We start from the raw sequence: 17532 nt of genomic DNA, 5'->3' as shown, positions 1-17532 counted from the left end.
ACAGATTCACTGGAAACCATGGTGAGAGGGGAGACAGCCAAGTCAGGAAGAAGGATGTGCAAAGCCCTGTCATGCAACACTTCCACTCTCATCCTAGATGCCTTCATGATATTGTTAGGTTCTGTTGATGCTTTGTACCATTTATTGCTCCTGGTTATTTAAAAATGAGACATCACTGCTGACGGGTGTTCCAGCTTTCCTTTCAGGTTAGAATGACTCCAAGGTCAGTTTGCCTGAAAGCAGTAGTTGGTTTCCTTTCCACTCTTGTGCTTATTCCTTATTTGAAGCCTCAGCCCCTGCTCGGCACATCCAGCTTTACGCAAACCGACTGTGAGAATGTAAGCACACGTTAGCAAACCGTCAGTAAGGAATGCAAGACAATCCCTGGTTCTTGTCTTCCACATATGTGGCTAGTCAGTCGGAAACATCTACCATTTATTCATGAAAAGAATTTTCAAGAGCTAAATTGTAAAGTTATATAGGAGGCAATGCTAGCTCTTCAACATTAAAATGTCGTTGTGCTCCAAGTTAAGGGCTTGCAGTGTCTTGGCATCTGGAGATAATCACTTAGTCCCTTGAGAGTTGTTTTAATGAAATGTTTACTGAGCTCTAGCAAATGTTCAGCTGAGTGCTTTGCCAGGATTTGGCTTCCGATAATTTTGTTTCTTCATACAGAGAAGCACAGCTCAGTAAAAGAGAGCTTCCGCTACGTAAACCTTACATGCAGCTCTGGCAAGCAAGTCCCAGGAGCCCCTGGCCGACCAAGCACCCCTAAGGAAATGTTTATCACTGTTGAGTTTGAGCTTGAAACTAACCAAAAGGAGGTGACAGGTTGGTTTGAAAACAGTCTGCATTGCCAGGCTTCTCACGGCTTGCTCCTTATTTCTTTGCCTTTCACTTTTTATCATTCTTGGGGGAAAAATAATGCAAACACTGAAGTATCTCCTGTTTTTTTTCACCCCGAAACTAAACTGAATTGGTTTGGAACCTGATGGTTTTCTCTGCTTCATAAAAACCCAAAGCTACCATTCTGATCCACAAATTTCTGTTTGAATCAAATGCTGCCCAGCCTGCTAGGTGCCCCCTCCAGGTTTCTCCCCATTCGGTCCACAGGGAGCTCGGGGTGTTGGTAGGGCCTGCAGTTGATCTGGCCATTGTCACACGCTGCAGCCTGATCTCCTCCCGCACTGCTGTCCCTCTTGTTTCTGTAGCTTCTTGTGACCTGAGCTGCATCGTAAAGCGAACCGAGAAGCGGCTCCGTAAAGCCATCCGCACGCTCAGAAAGGCCGTCCACAGGGAGCAGTTTCACCTCCAGCTCTCAGGCATGAACCTCGACGTGGCTAAAAAGCCTCCCAGAACATCTGAACGCCAGGCAGAGTCCTGTGGAGTGGGCCAGGGTCATGCAGAAAACCAATGTGGTGAGTGGCCTGGGACCTTCTTGCTAACAGAACAGCCTTGGGCTCCATAAACACTCAGGGTAACCGAAGGCAAGTCTGGCCCATCCTCCCTTCTCAGGGTTCACTTTAGAGAACACTCCGGGCAGTCCTTCTGTTTCAGTAACTGTTGCGTTTGTGTCTGTCGTCCCTGCTAGGCTCAGAGCTCCCTGGAGTGAGACTGATCTCATTCATCTCCCTGTCCTCAGCGCCTGGCATAGTATCTGGCTTGTGGTGGGCACTAAAATGTTGGTTGACTTGAGGAACAGGAAAGAAGTGGCAAGGTTGATGAGAAGAGGGGATGTTGCCCTTTACAGGTCTGAGGGACAGTGGTCTTCCCTGGCTGGGGCAGGACTGCAGGGGTAAGGTACCCTCGAGCCTTCTCCACACTCTGTCATCAAAGCTACTCTTATGGTCTCCCTCTGGCTTGACCAACTATGGCAATGAATAAGCTCCTGTCCATAGTTCTGTGCAGAGGCAAAGCTAGGGGGCTGCTTGGCTGCCTTATGAGACCCAGAGCCTCAGCCCAGGGCTCCTAATAGTGTCAGTTCCATTATATGGGTTGTGTTGGTGGTGGTGCTTCAGAATTAAATTTGAGACCTGGCACTTGAGCAATATCAGTTCTGTCTCTCTGATAAAGCTAGCAAGAGGGTCCAGGACACGAGGTTCTAGGATGGTCAGTTTAGAGATTTGTCACAAGGGACTCTTCTGGGCAATTATAGGAGATTTTATCTGAAAAGTCTTAGATGGGAAAAATTGGGGTCTCACTTTATAGTGATAATCATAATGATTTATTGAGTTCTTATCTGTCACAAGCATAACAGTAAGTCTCATGTCTGCATTATCTCAATTAATCCTAACAGTAACCTTCCCAGGTAGGTATTATTACCTATATTTAACAGCTGAAGCTTAGAGTGTTAAGTTCTCTTGCTCAAGATCACACTGATGTTCTGATTCCAAAGCCTGTGCTCTGGTCCCAAGCAGGGTGAATTTCAGTAATTAGATTTCTCCAGGATAAACTGATGTCCTTTTCCTAAGTATCAGTAGAATCATGAGGCCCAAGCTTAGCTAAGGAGTAAGAATCCCATTTGTATTTCTAAGTAAGCAAAGCTGAATCCAGGGGCACTTGTTCCAGAGAATTGTCAGCCTTAGGCCCACAGCTCAAATTTGTTGCTTTGCCAAAACTTAGTGAAAATCAAGTGCAAAATCAAGTGTAACTGTCTACAAGAGGCTGGTTTCCAGATAGTCTTGACTTTCATTCCAGCTGATTCTCTTAAAAAGAAACAAAGTGGAAAAAAGTAAAAACAGCCCAGCTGGTTGATCTGTTCTCATTTAAAATTCTAAGAGTTCCAGTTTCCGTACTAAAATAGTGGGGAGAGTTGGCTGTGGCTGCCCTACTTTCCAGGATGAGTTGCAGAAACTGTCAGGGCCCTCCTGGCCTCTCAGGGTTACACTGCACCCCTCCCCCATCTGCTATCCTGTTGGGGTGAGGCCTCACGGACGGGCCAGGGAGTCTTTGTGGCCAGTTAAAAAGTCAAGAAAACCTAGTGTCAAGGGCCCCATGGACTGGCTCCCATTGAGGGTATCACTAATACTACCATGGGTATGTTCCTGGGGAGTAAAGGCCCAAGGATAAGGAGCAGGAGTTACTTAACAGGGGCTTCATGACCACAACAGCCTACGAAAGACACTCGGGGCCAGGCATGATGGCTCACACCTGTAATCCCAGCGCTTTGGGAGGCCAAGGCGGGCAGATCACGAGGTCAGGAGATCGAGACCATCCTGGCCAGCATGGTGAAACCCCGCCTCTACTAAAAAATACAAAAAATTAGCTGGGCGTGGTGGCGCGTGCCTATACTCTCAGCTATTCGGGAGGCTGAGGCAGGAGAATCCCTTGAACCAGGGAGTTGGAGGCTGCAGTGAGCTGAGATCGTGCCACTGCACTCCAGCTTGGGCGACAGAGCAAGACTCCGTCTCAAAAAAAAAAAAAAAGAGAAAGAAAGACACTCGGTAGAGGGTTTGTGTAGCTGTGGTGGTGTGTGAATGTGTCCCTGAGATGCTTGTCATGCTAAATTAGGTTTGATTTGTTTCTAGGGGAGCCAATGTGTCTTGTCTCAGGAGCTCCCAAACACTGGATGAATTTTGTAGCCCTCACGGCATCAAATCAGGTCCAGGTCTGACAGCAATGTTGAAGATTTTACCATGCAGAGAAAACGGCTCAAGGAGTTACCAGTGACATTCCCTCTTGCTGCTGAGGGAGGAAGTGGGTGTAAAGAAGTGTCAGGTGTGTTAATTAGAAAGGCTTTTTATCCAGCAGGAAGCATGTGGCATAGGCAAGGCTGTGTGTGTGTGTGTGTGTGTGTGTCTGTCTGTCTTCTAGTCCTGGTCTATTTGATGGTGTTAGGACTTCATAAAGACCAGGCTTGCTGATGTTTTCTGAGCTGTGGATGGTACAGTGGAGACAAGCTTAGGATAGTTCCTTTTAGAAATGATTTTCAGTATCTGCAGAAAAGAGCTCAAAAAAAAAAAAAATGGAGTCACTTCCATCTCTCCTGGGGGGAGAGATGGAACCATTATGTTTATCTTTTTAAATATTTTAAATTTAGTTTTCAATTATGAAAGTAGTGCCTGTTTCAAATGGCACAGAAATGTATACAGTAAAGATGAAAGTTCTCTCCACAGCTCCCTAATCCAACTCCCCAGCAGTAATCACTGTTATAGTTTGCTGTGTGATTTTTCCACAACTGTTTTTATGCACATATAAAAAGGAAATTTTATATATTCATTCAATAAATATTTATTGAGCACCAATTGTGTGCCAGGTACCATTCTAGATATCAGGATTCCAGCAATAAAGCAAACATCTCAGCCCTCACAGAGTTTACAATTTTAGAGGAAGAAGGTAGACAACCAACCAATAAACGAGGAAAGATACTACTATCATGTAGCAGAGGGCGACAGGGATATGGAGAGCAGGGCTGCAGGGAAGTGGAATGGAAAGTGCCAGACCAAGGTGAGGGGTGAGGGATGAGGAGCATACTCCCCCCAAAGTGTAGACTGTGGTCAGGGAAGGCCTCATTACAAAGTGTCATTTGGGCAGAGACGCAAAGGACAGCAAGAAGCAAGCTATGGAGATATCTGGGGGAAGAGAGTTTCAGGCAAAGAGAACAACAAATAGGAAAACCCCAAGGTACTGGAAGGAAGGCCAGAAGGATGACAGCTGAGAGAGGCAGGGAGGGAGAGCAAGGGCAGAGCAGTAGCAGAGGGAACTCGAAACCAGGGAGGACCCTGATCCCGAATCTGATGAGAAAGGAAGCCAGTGGAGGGCTTTGAGCATAGGAGTAACTGACATGTTTTCAAAAGATAACTTTGGCTACTGTGTTGAAAGTAGACTGTAGGTTTACGTATGAATAAATATATCTTTTTAAAAAAATAGGCTGGGTGCAGTGGCTCACATCTGTAATCCCAGCACTTTGGGAGGCCGAGGTGGGAGGATCACTTCAGGCCAGGAGTTCAATACTAGTTTGGGCAACATAGTGAGACTCTGTCTCACTATGTTGGTTGGTAGCACCTGTAGTCCCAGCTACTCGGGAGTCTAAGGGGGGAGGATCATCTGAGTCCAGGAGTTCGAGGCTGCAGTGAGCTATGATTGTGTCACTGCACTGCAGCCTGGGTGGCAGACCAAGAGCCTATCTTAACAAAATAAAAAACAAATATCAATACAATTTGAATAGTGCTATGTGTTGTTTTTAACTGTAGTTAGATCAAGAACATCTCTCTAACATGATAGTGGAGCAACCTCATTTCTTTTACAGCTTCCCAGGCTGTATTTGTTTGAAGACACCAGTATTGATTAGCCCAACCCCTATTGGTGAACATAGAAGTTATTGCTAATTTTTCTATGGCAAATAGCGCTCAGTGAATATCATTCTTTGTACACATGGCCAATATTTCTGAAGGATAGACTTGCAAAAGTACAATGGCCGACTCAAAGAACTTGCATATTTAAAACTTTAATAGATACTGCCAAATTACTTTCCCAAAAGATCATACCTATGCATGTCGCTTCCAACGTTGGAAGCATCCTACATCTTTGCTAACATGGATTATTTATCATTGATCCTTTTCATTTTTGCAAATCTGGTAAGCAAAAAAAAAAAATAGTCATTTTAACTTGGTTTTCTTTATTAGTAAGACTAAGCATGCTGTCTTATGCCTGTGGTCATTTGGATTCCTTTTTCTGGGAACATCTATATTCTTTGCCTATTTTTGCATTGAACTGTTTGTCCTTTGTATAGCATTAAAAAATAAATTTTAAAGTCCCAATTTACACCAGAGAAAATAATCACTTCTGACCAATTGTATATTTTCTTTCTTATTGTTATTTTATATAGTAAAGTTTCATTAATTTGGCATTTGGGGACTTTGGGGACAGCCTGCTCTCCAAGTGACCTTTGTACCATCTGTGATCAATTTTAACAAGATGGCAAAAAAAAAAAATGATTATAGGGTCCAAGGAACAAATTTGTTAAGCTCTGTAGTACTTCATAAAGTTCTTCATGTCTAAAGAAAATTAACTATATGACATGGATGTCTAGCTATTGTACTTTCATAATACCAGCTAAAAGATAAATTATTTAAGAAATACACTGGATAATATATATGTATGTGTATGCATGTGTGTGTATATATGTATGTATGTATGTATGTATTATATATACTGTATTTGGTTGTTTTGAAAACTTGCTGAGATTTTTAGAAGAAACAATCCAGACAACTGGCAAACTGGGAAGTATTTTAGTGCCTGGGTTCTTGAGAGACTAGGAACATTTAATTCCTTTTGTAACAGCTTACTGCTGTTCCTCTGCAGCAACCTTGGATATGTTGCTAAGGAGCCTCAACTTTATCTCTAGGTGACATGCTGCCATTGGAGGATTTACTCGGGAAGTGTCCAGGTCATATGTGTATTCTAGAAAGATCTCTCTGACTTTACTGGAGGGAGCAGAATTAGAGGCAGAAAGACCAATCTGGGGGGTTTTGAATGTGTTGCCTATGAGATATTGAGAACACGCAGGTCCTAGATAGAGAAACAGTCATGGGTTAGAGAAATATTTAAGAGGGAAAATGAGCAGCATTTGGGGATGACATGGATTGGGGACTGAGAAGAGGAAAGAGGTGGGCTGAGCTCAGAGGATTCTGATGTGGCCTGTGATCCTGGCACTTGCTTCCTATACATCCCTCGTCTCACCATGCCCTGTTTCATATGCAGGAGGCACTGAGAAAAAGCCAGGGGGTTGGTTGAATGATGAAATGAATGTGATCACTGGGGAAGAAATAATCAGAAGAGATTTATAGGAGAAGCAGGAAAAAAATAGGCTCTTGAGAGAGCATGAGAAAGGATGAAAAAGATACATAAAAGGAGGCTAAAGCCTGAATATTGAGTCAGAGAACCTGAGAGGAGTGCAGGAAGGCAAGGCAAGGAGGTTTTTGAGCCAGGGAGTGAAGCAATCAGAAAAGGAGTTTAGAAAGGTGCATCTGATGGTAGAATGGAAAGAGTGGAGGCAGGGAGGGACAGAAAGCCAGGGGAATCTTGGAAGGTTACTGCAGCAATCCAAATAAGAGACGGTGAGGATCTAAGGGACATTCATGCCATGGGGACGAAGAATAGGGGATAGAGAGAAGGGACACAGCTGTAGGATGCTGCCGCTGAGTGACAGGGCACTGAGGAGAGAAGCCAGGGAGAGCTGTGATTTGGAGCCTTGGTGCCTGGGAAAATAGAGATGCTTCTGTAAGAGGAGTAAAGCCAGAGGCCAGGGAGAGAAGTGCTCCTTGGGCAACAAGATTTCTAGGCAGAGGTGTCCATGGGTGTCTGGGAGTCTAGCGAAACAACTTCTTCTCTTCATGTCCAGCCTAACTTGCCTAATCCCGAGTCTGTCCACACAGGCTCAGACCTGCCTCCTGTTAAAATGGATGGACAGCCCATGCCTCTAAGGCCCCCCTCTATCTTGCACTCAAGCTGGAGCCTGTCCTCTCTCAGCTTCTTAAGAATGTTGCCCCTGCTGTTGTCCTCATCGACCCCTCCCATCTCAGAATTCTTCTCCTCTGCTAGATCATTTCCAACATCACACAAACCCATCTCCTGTCTTAAAAACCAAACAAACCCTCCATTGACTTCATGCATCTCTATAGCTACTGCCTCATTTCTGTGTCCCCCATTCTGTGTAGAACGAAGCTCTTTGAAGGAGCCGTAGTCATACTGTCTTTGCCTCCTTACCTCCCATTTCTCTTCAGTCTGATTTTCATGCCTAACCTCTCCACAGAAACATTTTCCAAGATTCCTAACCACCTCTGTGATGCCGAATCCAGTTGCCTTTCCTCACTCCTCATGAGGCATCCTCTCTGCTGATCACTCCCTCTCCTGGAAACACTTTCTTCCTGTGGGTTTCAGACACAACACACTTCTGCTTCTCCATACCTCACTGGCTGCTCCCTTTTCATTTTCAATGCTGGTTCCGGTTCCTCCCCTACTTTCTGATTATCCTAGGGTTGAATCCTTCGTGCCCTCCTCTGTCTTCACACTCTCCTTGGTGACCTTACCCAGTGCCATAGCTTTAAATACCACCACATGCTGGCGATTCTGAAACTGCCCTCTCCAGCTCCTTTGTCCCAGAGATGCTGAACATTTAAGAATGCACACACACACATTCTCTCTCCCTCTAAGTAAAATATAGTTTACTTATGTATAAACTATATACTTACACTATTGGCTAGTACACTATGTTCATCACAAAAGACAGAACAAGATAAAGATTAAATAAACAAATTTAAAAATAACTGGCTAGCATCTTAAAGTAGAATCTTTACAATTGGGCGAGGTTCATTATTGATAGTGGTGGTTGCAAATCCATTTGTCCTATAGTCTTTTTGACTATTGCTAGTGCTTTAGGTGAACTCTTGACAGACCAGATTAAATCGTTACTGTTTCTGTCTCATGATGTAGTTTGACAAAGAGCTAATACACTAGTGCCTCCTTATAGGCAGTTTTGCTTTCTGTGGTTTCAGTTACCTGGGTCAACCATGGTCCAAGAATATCAAATGGAAAATTCCAGAAATAAACAATTTGTAAGTTTTAAATTGCCCACTCTTCAGAGTGGCGTGATGAAATCTTGTGTTGTCCTGCTCCATCCTGCCTGGGATATGAATCCTCCCTTTCTCCTGCGTACCCACGGTGTATACCCTCCCCATCCTGCCTGGGATATGAATCTTCCCTTTATCCTGCGTACCCACGCTGTGTACCCTCCCCATCCTGCCTGGGATATGAATCCTCCCTTTATCCTGCGTACCCACGCTGTGTACCCTCCCCATCCTGCCTGGGATATGAATCTTCCCTTTATCCTGCGTACCCACGCTGTGTACCCTCCCCATCCTGCCTGGGATATGAATCCTCCCTTTATCCTGCGTACCCACGCTGTGTACCCTCCCCATCCTGCCTGGGATATGAATCCTCCCTTTATCCTGCGTACCCACGCTGTGTACCCTCCCCATCCTGCCTGGGATATGAATCCTCCCTTTATCCTGCGTACCCACGCAGTGTACCCTCCCCATCCTGCCTGGGATATGAATCCTCCCTTTATCCTGCGTACCCACGCTGTGTACCCTCCCCATCCTGCCTGGGATATGAATCCTCCCTTTATCCTGCGTACCCACGCTGTGTACCCTCCCCATCCTGCCTGGGATATGAATCCTCCCTTTATCCTGCGTACCCATGGTGTATACCCTCCCCATCCTGCCTGGGATATGAATCCTCCCTTTATCCTGCGTACCCACGCCGTGTACCCTCCCCATCCTGCCTGGGATATGAATCCTCCCTTTCTCCTGCGTACCCACGCTGTGTACCCTCCCCATTCTGCCTGGGATATGAATCCTCCCTTTATCCTGCATACCCACGGTGTATACCCTCCCCATCCTGCCTGGGATATGAATCCTCCCTTTATCCTGCGTACCCACGGTGTATACCCTCCCCATCCTGCCTGGGATATGAATCCTCCCTTTATCCTGTGTACCCACGGTGTATACCCTCCCCATCCTGCCTGGGATATGAATCCTCCCTTTATCCTGCGTACCCACGGTGTATACCCTCCCCCATGTTAGTCACATAGTAGTCATCTCAGTTATCAGATTGACAGATCACAAGAAGGGTGAGTACGGTACTATAAGATACTTTGAGACAGAGACCACATTCACATAACTTTTATTATAATATGTTGTGATAATTGTTTTATTTTATTATTGTTAATCTCTTGCTGTGCCTAATTTATAAATGAAACTTTATCATGAATAAGCACGCATAGGAAAACCCCTAGTGTATATAGGGTGTGGTACTCTCCGAGGTTCCAGGCACCCACTGGGGGTCTTGGATGGGAAACCTCCGCTCCACTGTGGACACGGGTGGCTGCTGTGCTAGGAGCAGAAGACGCGCCCACGGGCCCTCTCCTGTAGTGCGGACGCGCGTGGCTGCTGTGCTAGGAGCAGAAGATGCGCCCATGGGCCCTCTCCTGTGGTGCGCATGGGCTCGCGTCACGTTTACGCCCTTCAGTCGGGTGTTCTTTCCGGGAATCCATCAAAGCTGCTTTCTATTTTGTGGTGGTTGCTTTAGTTAAAAACACGATCATATAGGTCAGGACATCTCATTACCCAGGCATAGCTAAGCTGTAACTATTCTCTATGTATTGAGAGGCGAGAGTCAGTCAGTGCCCTGCGCCCGAGTTGTGGGTGCCAGTGCTTCTCTTTTCTTGGCGACCCTGGCTCCTCACATGTGTCTTGTGCCTCACAGAGATGGAGACTGGCTGGGAGGCTGCTCTTACACCATATTCTAAACCAGAGGAGCTTCGTTTGTTTCTTATTTTAGGTGAAAATTCGTAGGCATGGGTGTAGAAACGTGCTCCCACCCGGTGGATCATCTTGTCAACACCTGAGGTGTAGTATTCCGCCTCAGAGACCAACAGTAGAACCCGTGCCTTCCTAGTATCCGCACTTGGATGGCCAACTGGCATCTCAAACTCAGTGTTTCCAAACAAAGCTTCTTATCCTCTCAAGCTTCAAATCAAATCAAACCAGCATCCTCCCTCCCAAATCAAACCAGCATCTCAGTAAGGGGCACCTCGCCTCACCCAGTTGCTCAAGTCAAAAGCCTGAGTCATCTTGACCTCTCCCTTTCTGTTGCGTTCCTCATCCAGTCCGTGTGCAAATCCTGTCAGCTCTGCCTTCAGGTAATTTCCTTTATCTGACCAGTTTTCTCCTCCTCCGTTATTATTACTGCTCTATTTCAAGCCACCATCATCTCTAGCTCAGTCTGTTGTACCAGGCTCTGAATTGTTCTCCTCAGCCTTGCCTGGCCTCCGTCTGTTCTCCACACAGCAGCCAGGACATCTCTTAAAAACATAAATCAGGCTGGGTACAGTGGCTCACTTTCGGATGCCGAGACAGAGGACCACTTGAGCCCAGGAGACCCTATTTCTACAAAAAGTTAAAACATTAGCTGGGCATGGTGGTGCAAGCCTGTAGTTCCAGCTACTCAGGAGTCTAAGGTGGGAGGATCACTTGAGCCCAGGAGGTTGAGGCTGCAGTGAGCCATGATCACTCCAGCCTGGGTAACAGAGCGCAACCCTGTCTCCCAAACAAAAGAAGAAAAGAAAAGAAAAACATAAATCAGATTGTGTCACTGCCCCATTTGAAACCTCCAACATACTTTGAGTAAGGTCTAATTTCCTTACCATGGCCTTCAAGCACCCATGTGATCTGGCCCTTGCTTGCTTTTTAAAGTTCCTCTCTTATTGCCCTACCCCCTTATGCTGTGTTCCTACTACACTGCCTTTCTTGCTTTTAGGCAATCTCATTGCAAGGCTATTTCCTGTTTTTTGTTGTTGTTGTTGTTTTGTGTTTTTTTGTTTGTTTGTTTTTTAGACAGGGTCTTGCTCTGTCACCCAGGCTGGAGTGTAGTGGTGTGATTTTGGCTCATTGCAACCTCCGCCTCCTGGGCTCAAGCTATTCTCCCACTGGCATGCACTACCACGCTCAGCTAACTTTTTAAGGTGATTTTGGAAAGACGAGGTCTCACTATATTTCCCAAGCTGGTCTTGAACTCTGGGCTCAAGCAGTCCTCCTGCCTCAGCCTCCCAATGTGCTGGGATTACAGGTGTGAGCCACAGCACCCAGCCTGTTTCCCACATTTTATTCTGGTCTCTGTTCAGAAAGGCCTTTCTTGGCCACAGTTCTAAAATAGCATATATACAAACTCCATCCCTACCCCCTCTTTGTCCTCTTCCCCTGTTTTCCTTTTCTTCATCATACTACTACTTGCATTCTATTACATACTTATTTGCTTGCTCATTGAGATTTATTGCTCATTTATTTACTGCCCTGAGAACCCCATTAGAACAGGGTCATGTCTGTCTTCTCTGCTGTGTCTCCAGCTCCTAGAACGGTACTCAGCACATAATGAGTGCTCAATAAGTACGTATTGAATGAATGAGTAAATGAATCTTCACAGGGACAACAGATGAAATCCCAAGGATAGTAGATAACATTAAGAGAAAAGAGGGCAAAGGGCAAATCTTTGGAGAAATATTTAAATTGAGGGCAAAAAAGGCACTCTAAAGGAAGTGAAATTTCAGCTCCAGTTAACTAGGCATGAAAAGAACATAGTGTGCATTTGGGAACCCAATAAGGAAGAAGGCATCAAGCTGGGCTCATTTCTCTGCCTCAACTATAGGAATGTTTTTAAAGAGCAAACCTGAGCACAGGTCAAAAACCTGGACAATGAAAAATCAATCTCTCAGCCCAAGAAGGCACTGTCCCCTGTTATCATGGGGGCAGTCATTTAAAGAGAGCTCAAACCAGGATCCTGAGGCCAGCTCTGCCTGGGGCATCAGCGCCTCTGGACTGGGACAAAGCAGCAGCCCTGGGGCACCCTGGGAATCCACGTGGGCTGCTTATGGCTCTTCTTCAGAAGTCAAGGCGTGATTCTTAAGAAAGCAGTCAAATACTAGAGGGTGACCCCTTTTATTAGGTTCATCATCTTAGCCACAGAGAGACCATAGTGTTTGTCCATAGCCTGAAATACTCAAAGGCCACAGTGCTGAAAAGAGGCTGAGGCTTCAAGCTTCTTTGTCGCCATTAATCCTCATCCTGCTGGTCTGTCCCTTTTGCATCAGAAAAGCTTTCTCGTATCTTTTTTAAAGAAGGGGAAAAAACAGCTGTGTGGGATTTGAGAATGAGATTTTAATGGTCACTGAAGGCACACAAAAGCTTTGCTGTGATAGTGAAGTGTTCTGGGGGCAATTGACTCCTTTGTCCTGGGCAGCAAAACAAGCTGGCTGCTGAAGGAGAAGAGAGAAGCCACTGGAACGTGTGATTGAGGTCTCTGCAGGCCAGATTCTCAGCACATTTGCAAAGAGTGGTTTTCAGGCATCCCTTCATGATATTTCAGAGTTGCCTTTTAGTGTTTAGCTCATTTTTACCTTGTGAAAGAATCAAATATATTTGGGAGGTGCTTGGCATGAATTATTTCTGCATGTCTTTCTCTCTGGAAGGAAAATGGACACTGTGACTGACAATATGAGTTTGTTTATGTGAAGCAGGCCTTTCATTGTGAGGAAAAAGAACTGGTGCCCTCTTTTCCACAGGGCAGCCTGAAGGGTTTCTTGGCACTTCGAGCAGTTAAGAAATGGCACAGAGGTGGGATATTGTGAGGTCTCTCTAAAGGTCACCTTGCAAAGGCTGTGGAGGTTGAAAGAGTTCTCAGGAGCAGGGACAGCAGAGCAGCAGGAGCCCATCCTGGTCCCTGGCTCAGTAAGAACCAGGCCTGGTGTTGTCCACCTGCTGAGGACATCTGTTTTCTGCCAGAGGAACCATGATGGAACAGACCATGGTGATGTGACTCTAAGTTATGATTAATGGGGCTGTTGGAATCATTGTCACCATATCGGCACTTTCCCTTCCGTGGATGAGTATTGTAAAAACAGCTCTTCTTCAAATAGAAATGGCTGAGCAGAGGGGCTCTGGACAGCCTTGGTTTTACCTGCTTCATGACAGGTGAGCTCCTTAGAGCCATGAAGGAGTTATTCTCTGATTTACTGGCCTGCTACAGACACTGAAAGAGTCAAGTGGGACACAGGGTAAAACGTGAATTCGTAATACAGAATTCAGCCCAGCTTTACATGAGAGATGGGCTGGAACCAGAGCGATATGGAAACCATTATCCAGTAGGGCTGCATTTAGAGAAGAAGTCTGGAATTATACTCTATTTGCCATCAGTCTCATTATAATATTGTTTGCCAATAAAACAAGAGTTTGGTTCACTTTTAATTTTTTAAAAATATAAAATTGTGGTCGGCCATGGTGGCTCATGGCTGTAATCCCAGCACTTTGAGAGGCTGAGGCAGGTGGATCACCTGAAGTCAGGAGTTCGAGACCAGCCAGGCTGGCATGGTGAAACCCTGTTTCTATTAAAAATACAAAAAATTAGCCCGGCATGGTGGTGCTTGCCTGTAATCCCAGCTACTTGGGAAGCTGGGGTGGGAGAATCGCTTGAACCCAGGAGGCGGAGGTTGCAATGAGCTGAGATAGCGCCATTGCACTCCAGCTTGGGCAACAAGAGTGAAACTCCATCTCAAAAAATCTATATATATAAAATTGTATTTAAATGATACATGAATGTTGTAAAAGAAAATCCAAGAAATATGAGTATTAAGATTTAGATATTTGGATAGACTTTATTAATTGGTTACATTGAATTATAGAAATAATATTTAAAATGTGGCATATTTTTGCTTACCATGATCCAAAAGCCTGATTTTTTTTAAGATTATAGAATGAATAATGAAAAGACATTTTTATTTCTTATAACAGAGAACTTTCCCATGTTTAACCCTAAGAGTATATATGCAAATTGCATTTGTAGAATAGGATGAAAACCGATCTCCCTTGTTACAGACACTGGAGAGCTATAATAGTTAACTTTATCATGTAATTTTTTTCTATTTCTTGGCAGCTTACATATAGAGAATGTTTGTTCCAGTCAAACTCTCCTAGCCCCATAGAGAATCCTTAATAAAGTCTTCAATTGCACTTAAATCTGCCCGTTTGTTAAATAACTTTTTTCCCTTTTAAACTCAAAGCTCTTCATCTTACAGTACCATAGGAGTATTTCACAAATTAGCTGTGGGACTTTGGCCAAATTATTAACCTCTCTCAGTCTCTGTTTCTGTAAAACGGTGCTAATAATAGCACCTAGATCCTTAGGGCTGTGTTGAGGAATAAATGAGACACTTTATGTAGAGCTTTTGACATGGTGTCTAGTATAAGTACTCAACAAATGTTAGTCATTAGAAATGCGATGACTCTGATGATGTTTGAATAGTAGGGAGCCAAATTTGGTATGCTTGCTTCATATTCATAGCCTAAAATAAGGTACAAATCTACATTTAACAGTACTAGAAATAGAATCAGAAGCAACATTTATGAATTTCCTTATTTACCAGCATTTATACTTTGTTGTATTGATTTTTTTTTTCTTTGAGACAGAGCCTCACTCTGTCGCCCAGGCTGGAGTGCAGTGACACCATCTCGGCCCATTGCAACCTCCGTGTTTGCAGAGCTCAAGCAATTCTCCTGCCTTGCCTCCCAAGTAGCTGGGATTACAGGTGTGCACCACCACACCCAGCTAATTTTTCTGTTTTGTTTGTTTGTTTGTTTGTTTGTTTTTTCAGTAGAGACGGGGTTTCTCCATGTTGGCCAGGCTGGTCTGGAACTCCTGACCTCAGGTGATCCACCCACCTTGGCCTTCTAAAGTGCTGGGATCATAGGTGTGAGCCACTGCACACAGCCTGTTGTATTATTTATTGTGAATCTGAAGTGTGCTATTTTGTAAGAGTCTTGAGATCACCACCCATCCCAGCCGGCCACCAGAGAATGAACTTTTCAAAACACAGCTTCTGGACATCTTCCTCTTCTTTTCTTTTTTCTTTTTTCGAGAAGGGGTCTCATTTTCACTATGTTGCCAAGGCTAGACTCAAATTCCTAGGCTCAGGTGATTCCATCTTAGCCTCCCCAGTAGCTAGGACTACAGACGCACACCACCATGCCTGACTCCTGTCCTTTCAATGATTCCTTTACCTGTGACAATAAAATCCAAATGCCTGGCACTCAAGAACTTTTGCAGTCTATTCCCAACCTTTTCTTTCCTCTCCTCCTTATTTAATGCATGAACTTTTAGAACCTGCCCCCTTTCCCAACTGCGAAGATCCTATTCATCCTTCAAGGCCTGACACAAATGTGACCTCCTCTAGGACACCTTCCAGGATGCCACCAGACAGAATTAATAACACTCTGTTCTTCCAGCACTAGACCTATGTTCGATGAATGATTTTCACCTCTATAATTGTGTCAACAGCCCTGTGAAGTAGGGAGATCCAGGATTTTTAAAAATCTCTCTTCAACCATCAAGTGCTTGTGCTACAAAAATAATTCGAACCCTTGTGATCCCTATTCTCAAGGAGCTCCTGGTCTAGGGAGAGACAGAGCTGTAAACACCTCTAACGGGGCAATAAGGATCAAGCTGTGCAGAGGTGTGCAGAGAGAACCAAGGCAGGGCGCACTGCATATTCAGGGAGTTTGCATGCGGCGGGTGGTGTGGTCAGTGCCATCTATTTGCCTTCATCTCTAGAACTCACATCATCCTTCCTTGGCCTTTGTGTCCACACTGACCAGATTGTTTCCCTTTTGGCTAGTCAGTTGCAGGGCTGGGACCTATTATGATGGAGCACAAGAACGCTGCATTTTATGTCCAAATGGAACCTTCCAAAATGAGGAAGGACAAATTACTTGTGAACCATGCCCAAGACCAGGAAATTCTGGGGCCCTGAAGACCCCAGAAGCTTGGAATATGTCTGAATGTGGAGGTAAGGATGCTGTCTGTTCCTTCCTACTCCTCCCATCTCTGATGTCATTGTTTAGACAGAAGGCATCTCAAGGACTCCAGACAATGCACACTCACCTGGGGCTTCCTACAAGCAGGGACCACGTTGGCTCGATTCATCTTTGGCTCACCAGTGCCTAGGTCAGTGCCTGACACATGCTGGGCAGATACTCATTTGAGCAAATAAATGAAGATGGGGTAGAATACACTAGCAGAAGAGCGTAAGTGTTGAAACTGCGTGCTTTCTTCACTGGAAATATATACACCTGAGACCTGAGTGATTTCCCTATCTATAGGTACTGTTTTGAAAGTGTTAAAATGAAGAGAGGAGGTCTGGGTTTTTCTCCAGCTTTGGTCTCAAATTCTTAGCTTTTTTATTTAAAACAAATATATCCGTTCATTTTGTTAAAACTGGGGCCTCCTCTGTGAAGAGCTTTTAATTATCTCTTACAACATGTTAACTTTGAAGTCAACCTCAAGCTCTGTGGGCTTTCCTATTTACTTTATGATTAAATGTCTTCCTTTTATTAAATGGGAGAAGGGCTGGCTGTATTGACACTCTGTGGGCTCCAGTGGCAGGTGTGATCTGAATGGTGATCTATATCTGATGGCCACGGCAGAGTGAAGACCCCTTGTGCTGCTCCCACGGCTGTCCTTGGAGTGACTCCCAGCCTCAGCTTTACTTCCCACCTAAATAACTCCAAACTGAACTGCAAGGCTGTTTCTGGCTTAAAAATCAAATCCTCATATTGACTGTGTGACTCCTATCGTATCTTTGGTCTGTTATAAAACTCCAAAACTAACTGCAAGGTTGATAAGGGGTGACATTTTGGCATGAATTTACCCTTGTATGTGACATTATTATTATATTTTCTTGAGACAGAGTCTCACTCTGTCACCAAGGCTGGAGTGCTGTGGTGCAATCTCGGCTCACTGCAACCTCCACCTCCTGGGTTCAAGTGATTCTCATGCCTCAGCCTCCAGAGAAGCTGGGATTACAGGTGCATGCCACCATGCCCTGCTAAATTTTGTATTTTAGCAGAGATGGGGTTTCGCCATGTTGGCCAGGCTGGTCTCAAACTCCTGACCTCAGGTGATCCACCCACCTCGGCCTCCCAAAGT

The 17532-nt window shown here is 44.9% G+C and overlaps 1 protein-coding gene across 9 annotated transcripts in view; it reads left to right on the top strand.

The window, feature by feature from the left end:
- SCUBE2 (signal peptide, CUB domain and EGF like domain containing 2) overlaps nt 1-17532 on the top strand; it is a 71991-nt gene that overhangs the window by 42872 nt on the left and 11587 nt on the right. For 3 of the 9 annotated variants that reach the window (XM_034932112.3, XM_014346705.6, XM_034932113.3), the window contains 3 exons: nt 676-831; nt 1212-1418; nt 16223-16393. In XM_034932112.3, the coding sequence (XP_034788003.2) occupies nt 676-831; nt 1212-1418; nt 16223-16393 (534 nt within the window). The remainder of the gene's footprint in view (nt 1-675; nt 832-1211; nt 1419-16222; nt 16394-17532) is intronic. The other 6 variants (XM_055094088.3, XM_055094089.2, XM_063608375.1 and 3 more) reach the window with 2 other exon arrangements.

This window comes from Pan paniscus, chromosome 9, assembly GCF_029289425.2.
Source record: "Pan paniscus chromosome 9, NHGRI_mPanPan1-v2.0_pri, whole genome shotgun sequence".
NCBI classification, from domain to species: Eukaryota; Metazoa; Chordata; class Mammalia; order Primates; family Hominidae; genus Pan; species Pan paniscus.
The sequence above is the reverse complement of the archived record's forward strand: the minus strand, read 5'-3'. Positions and strand labels throughout refer to the sequence as shown.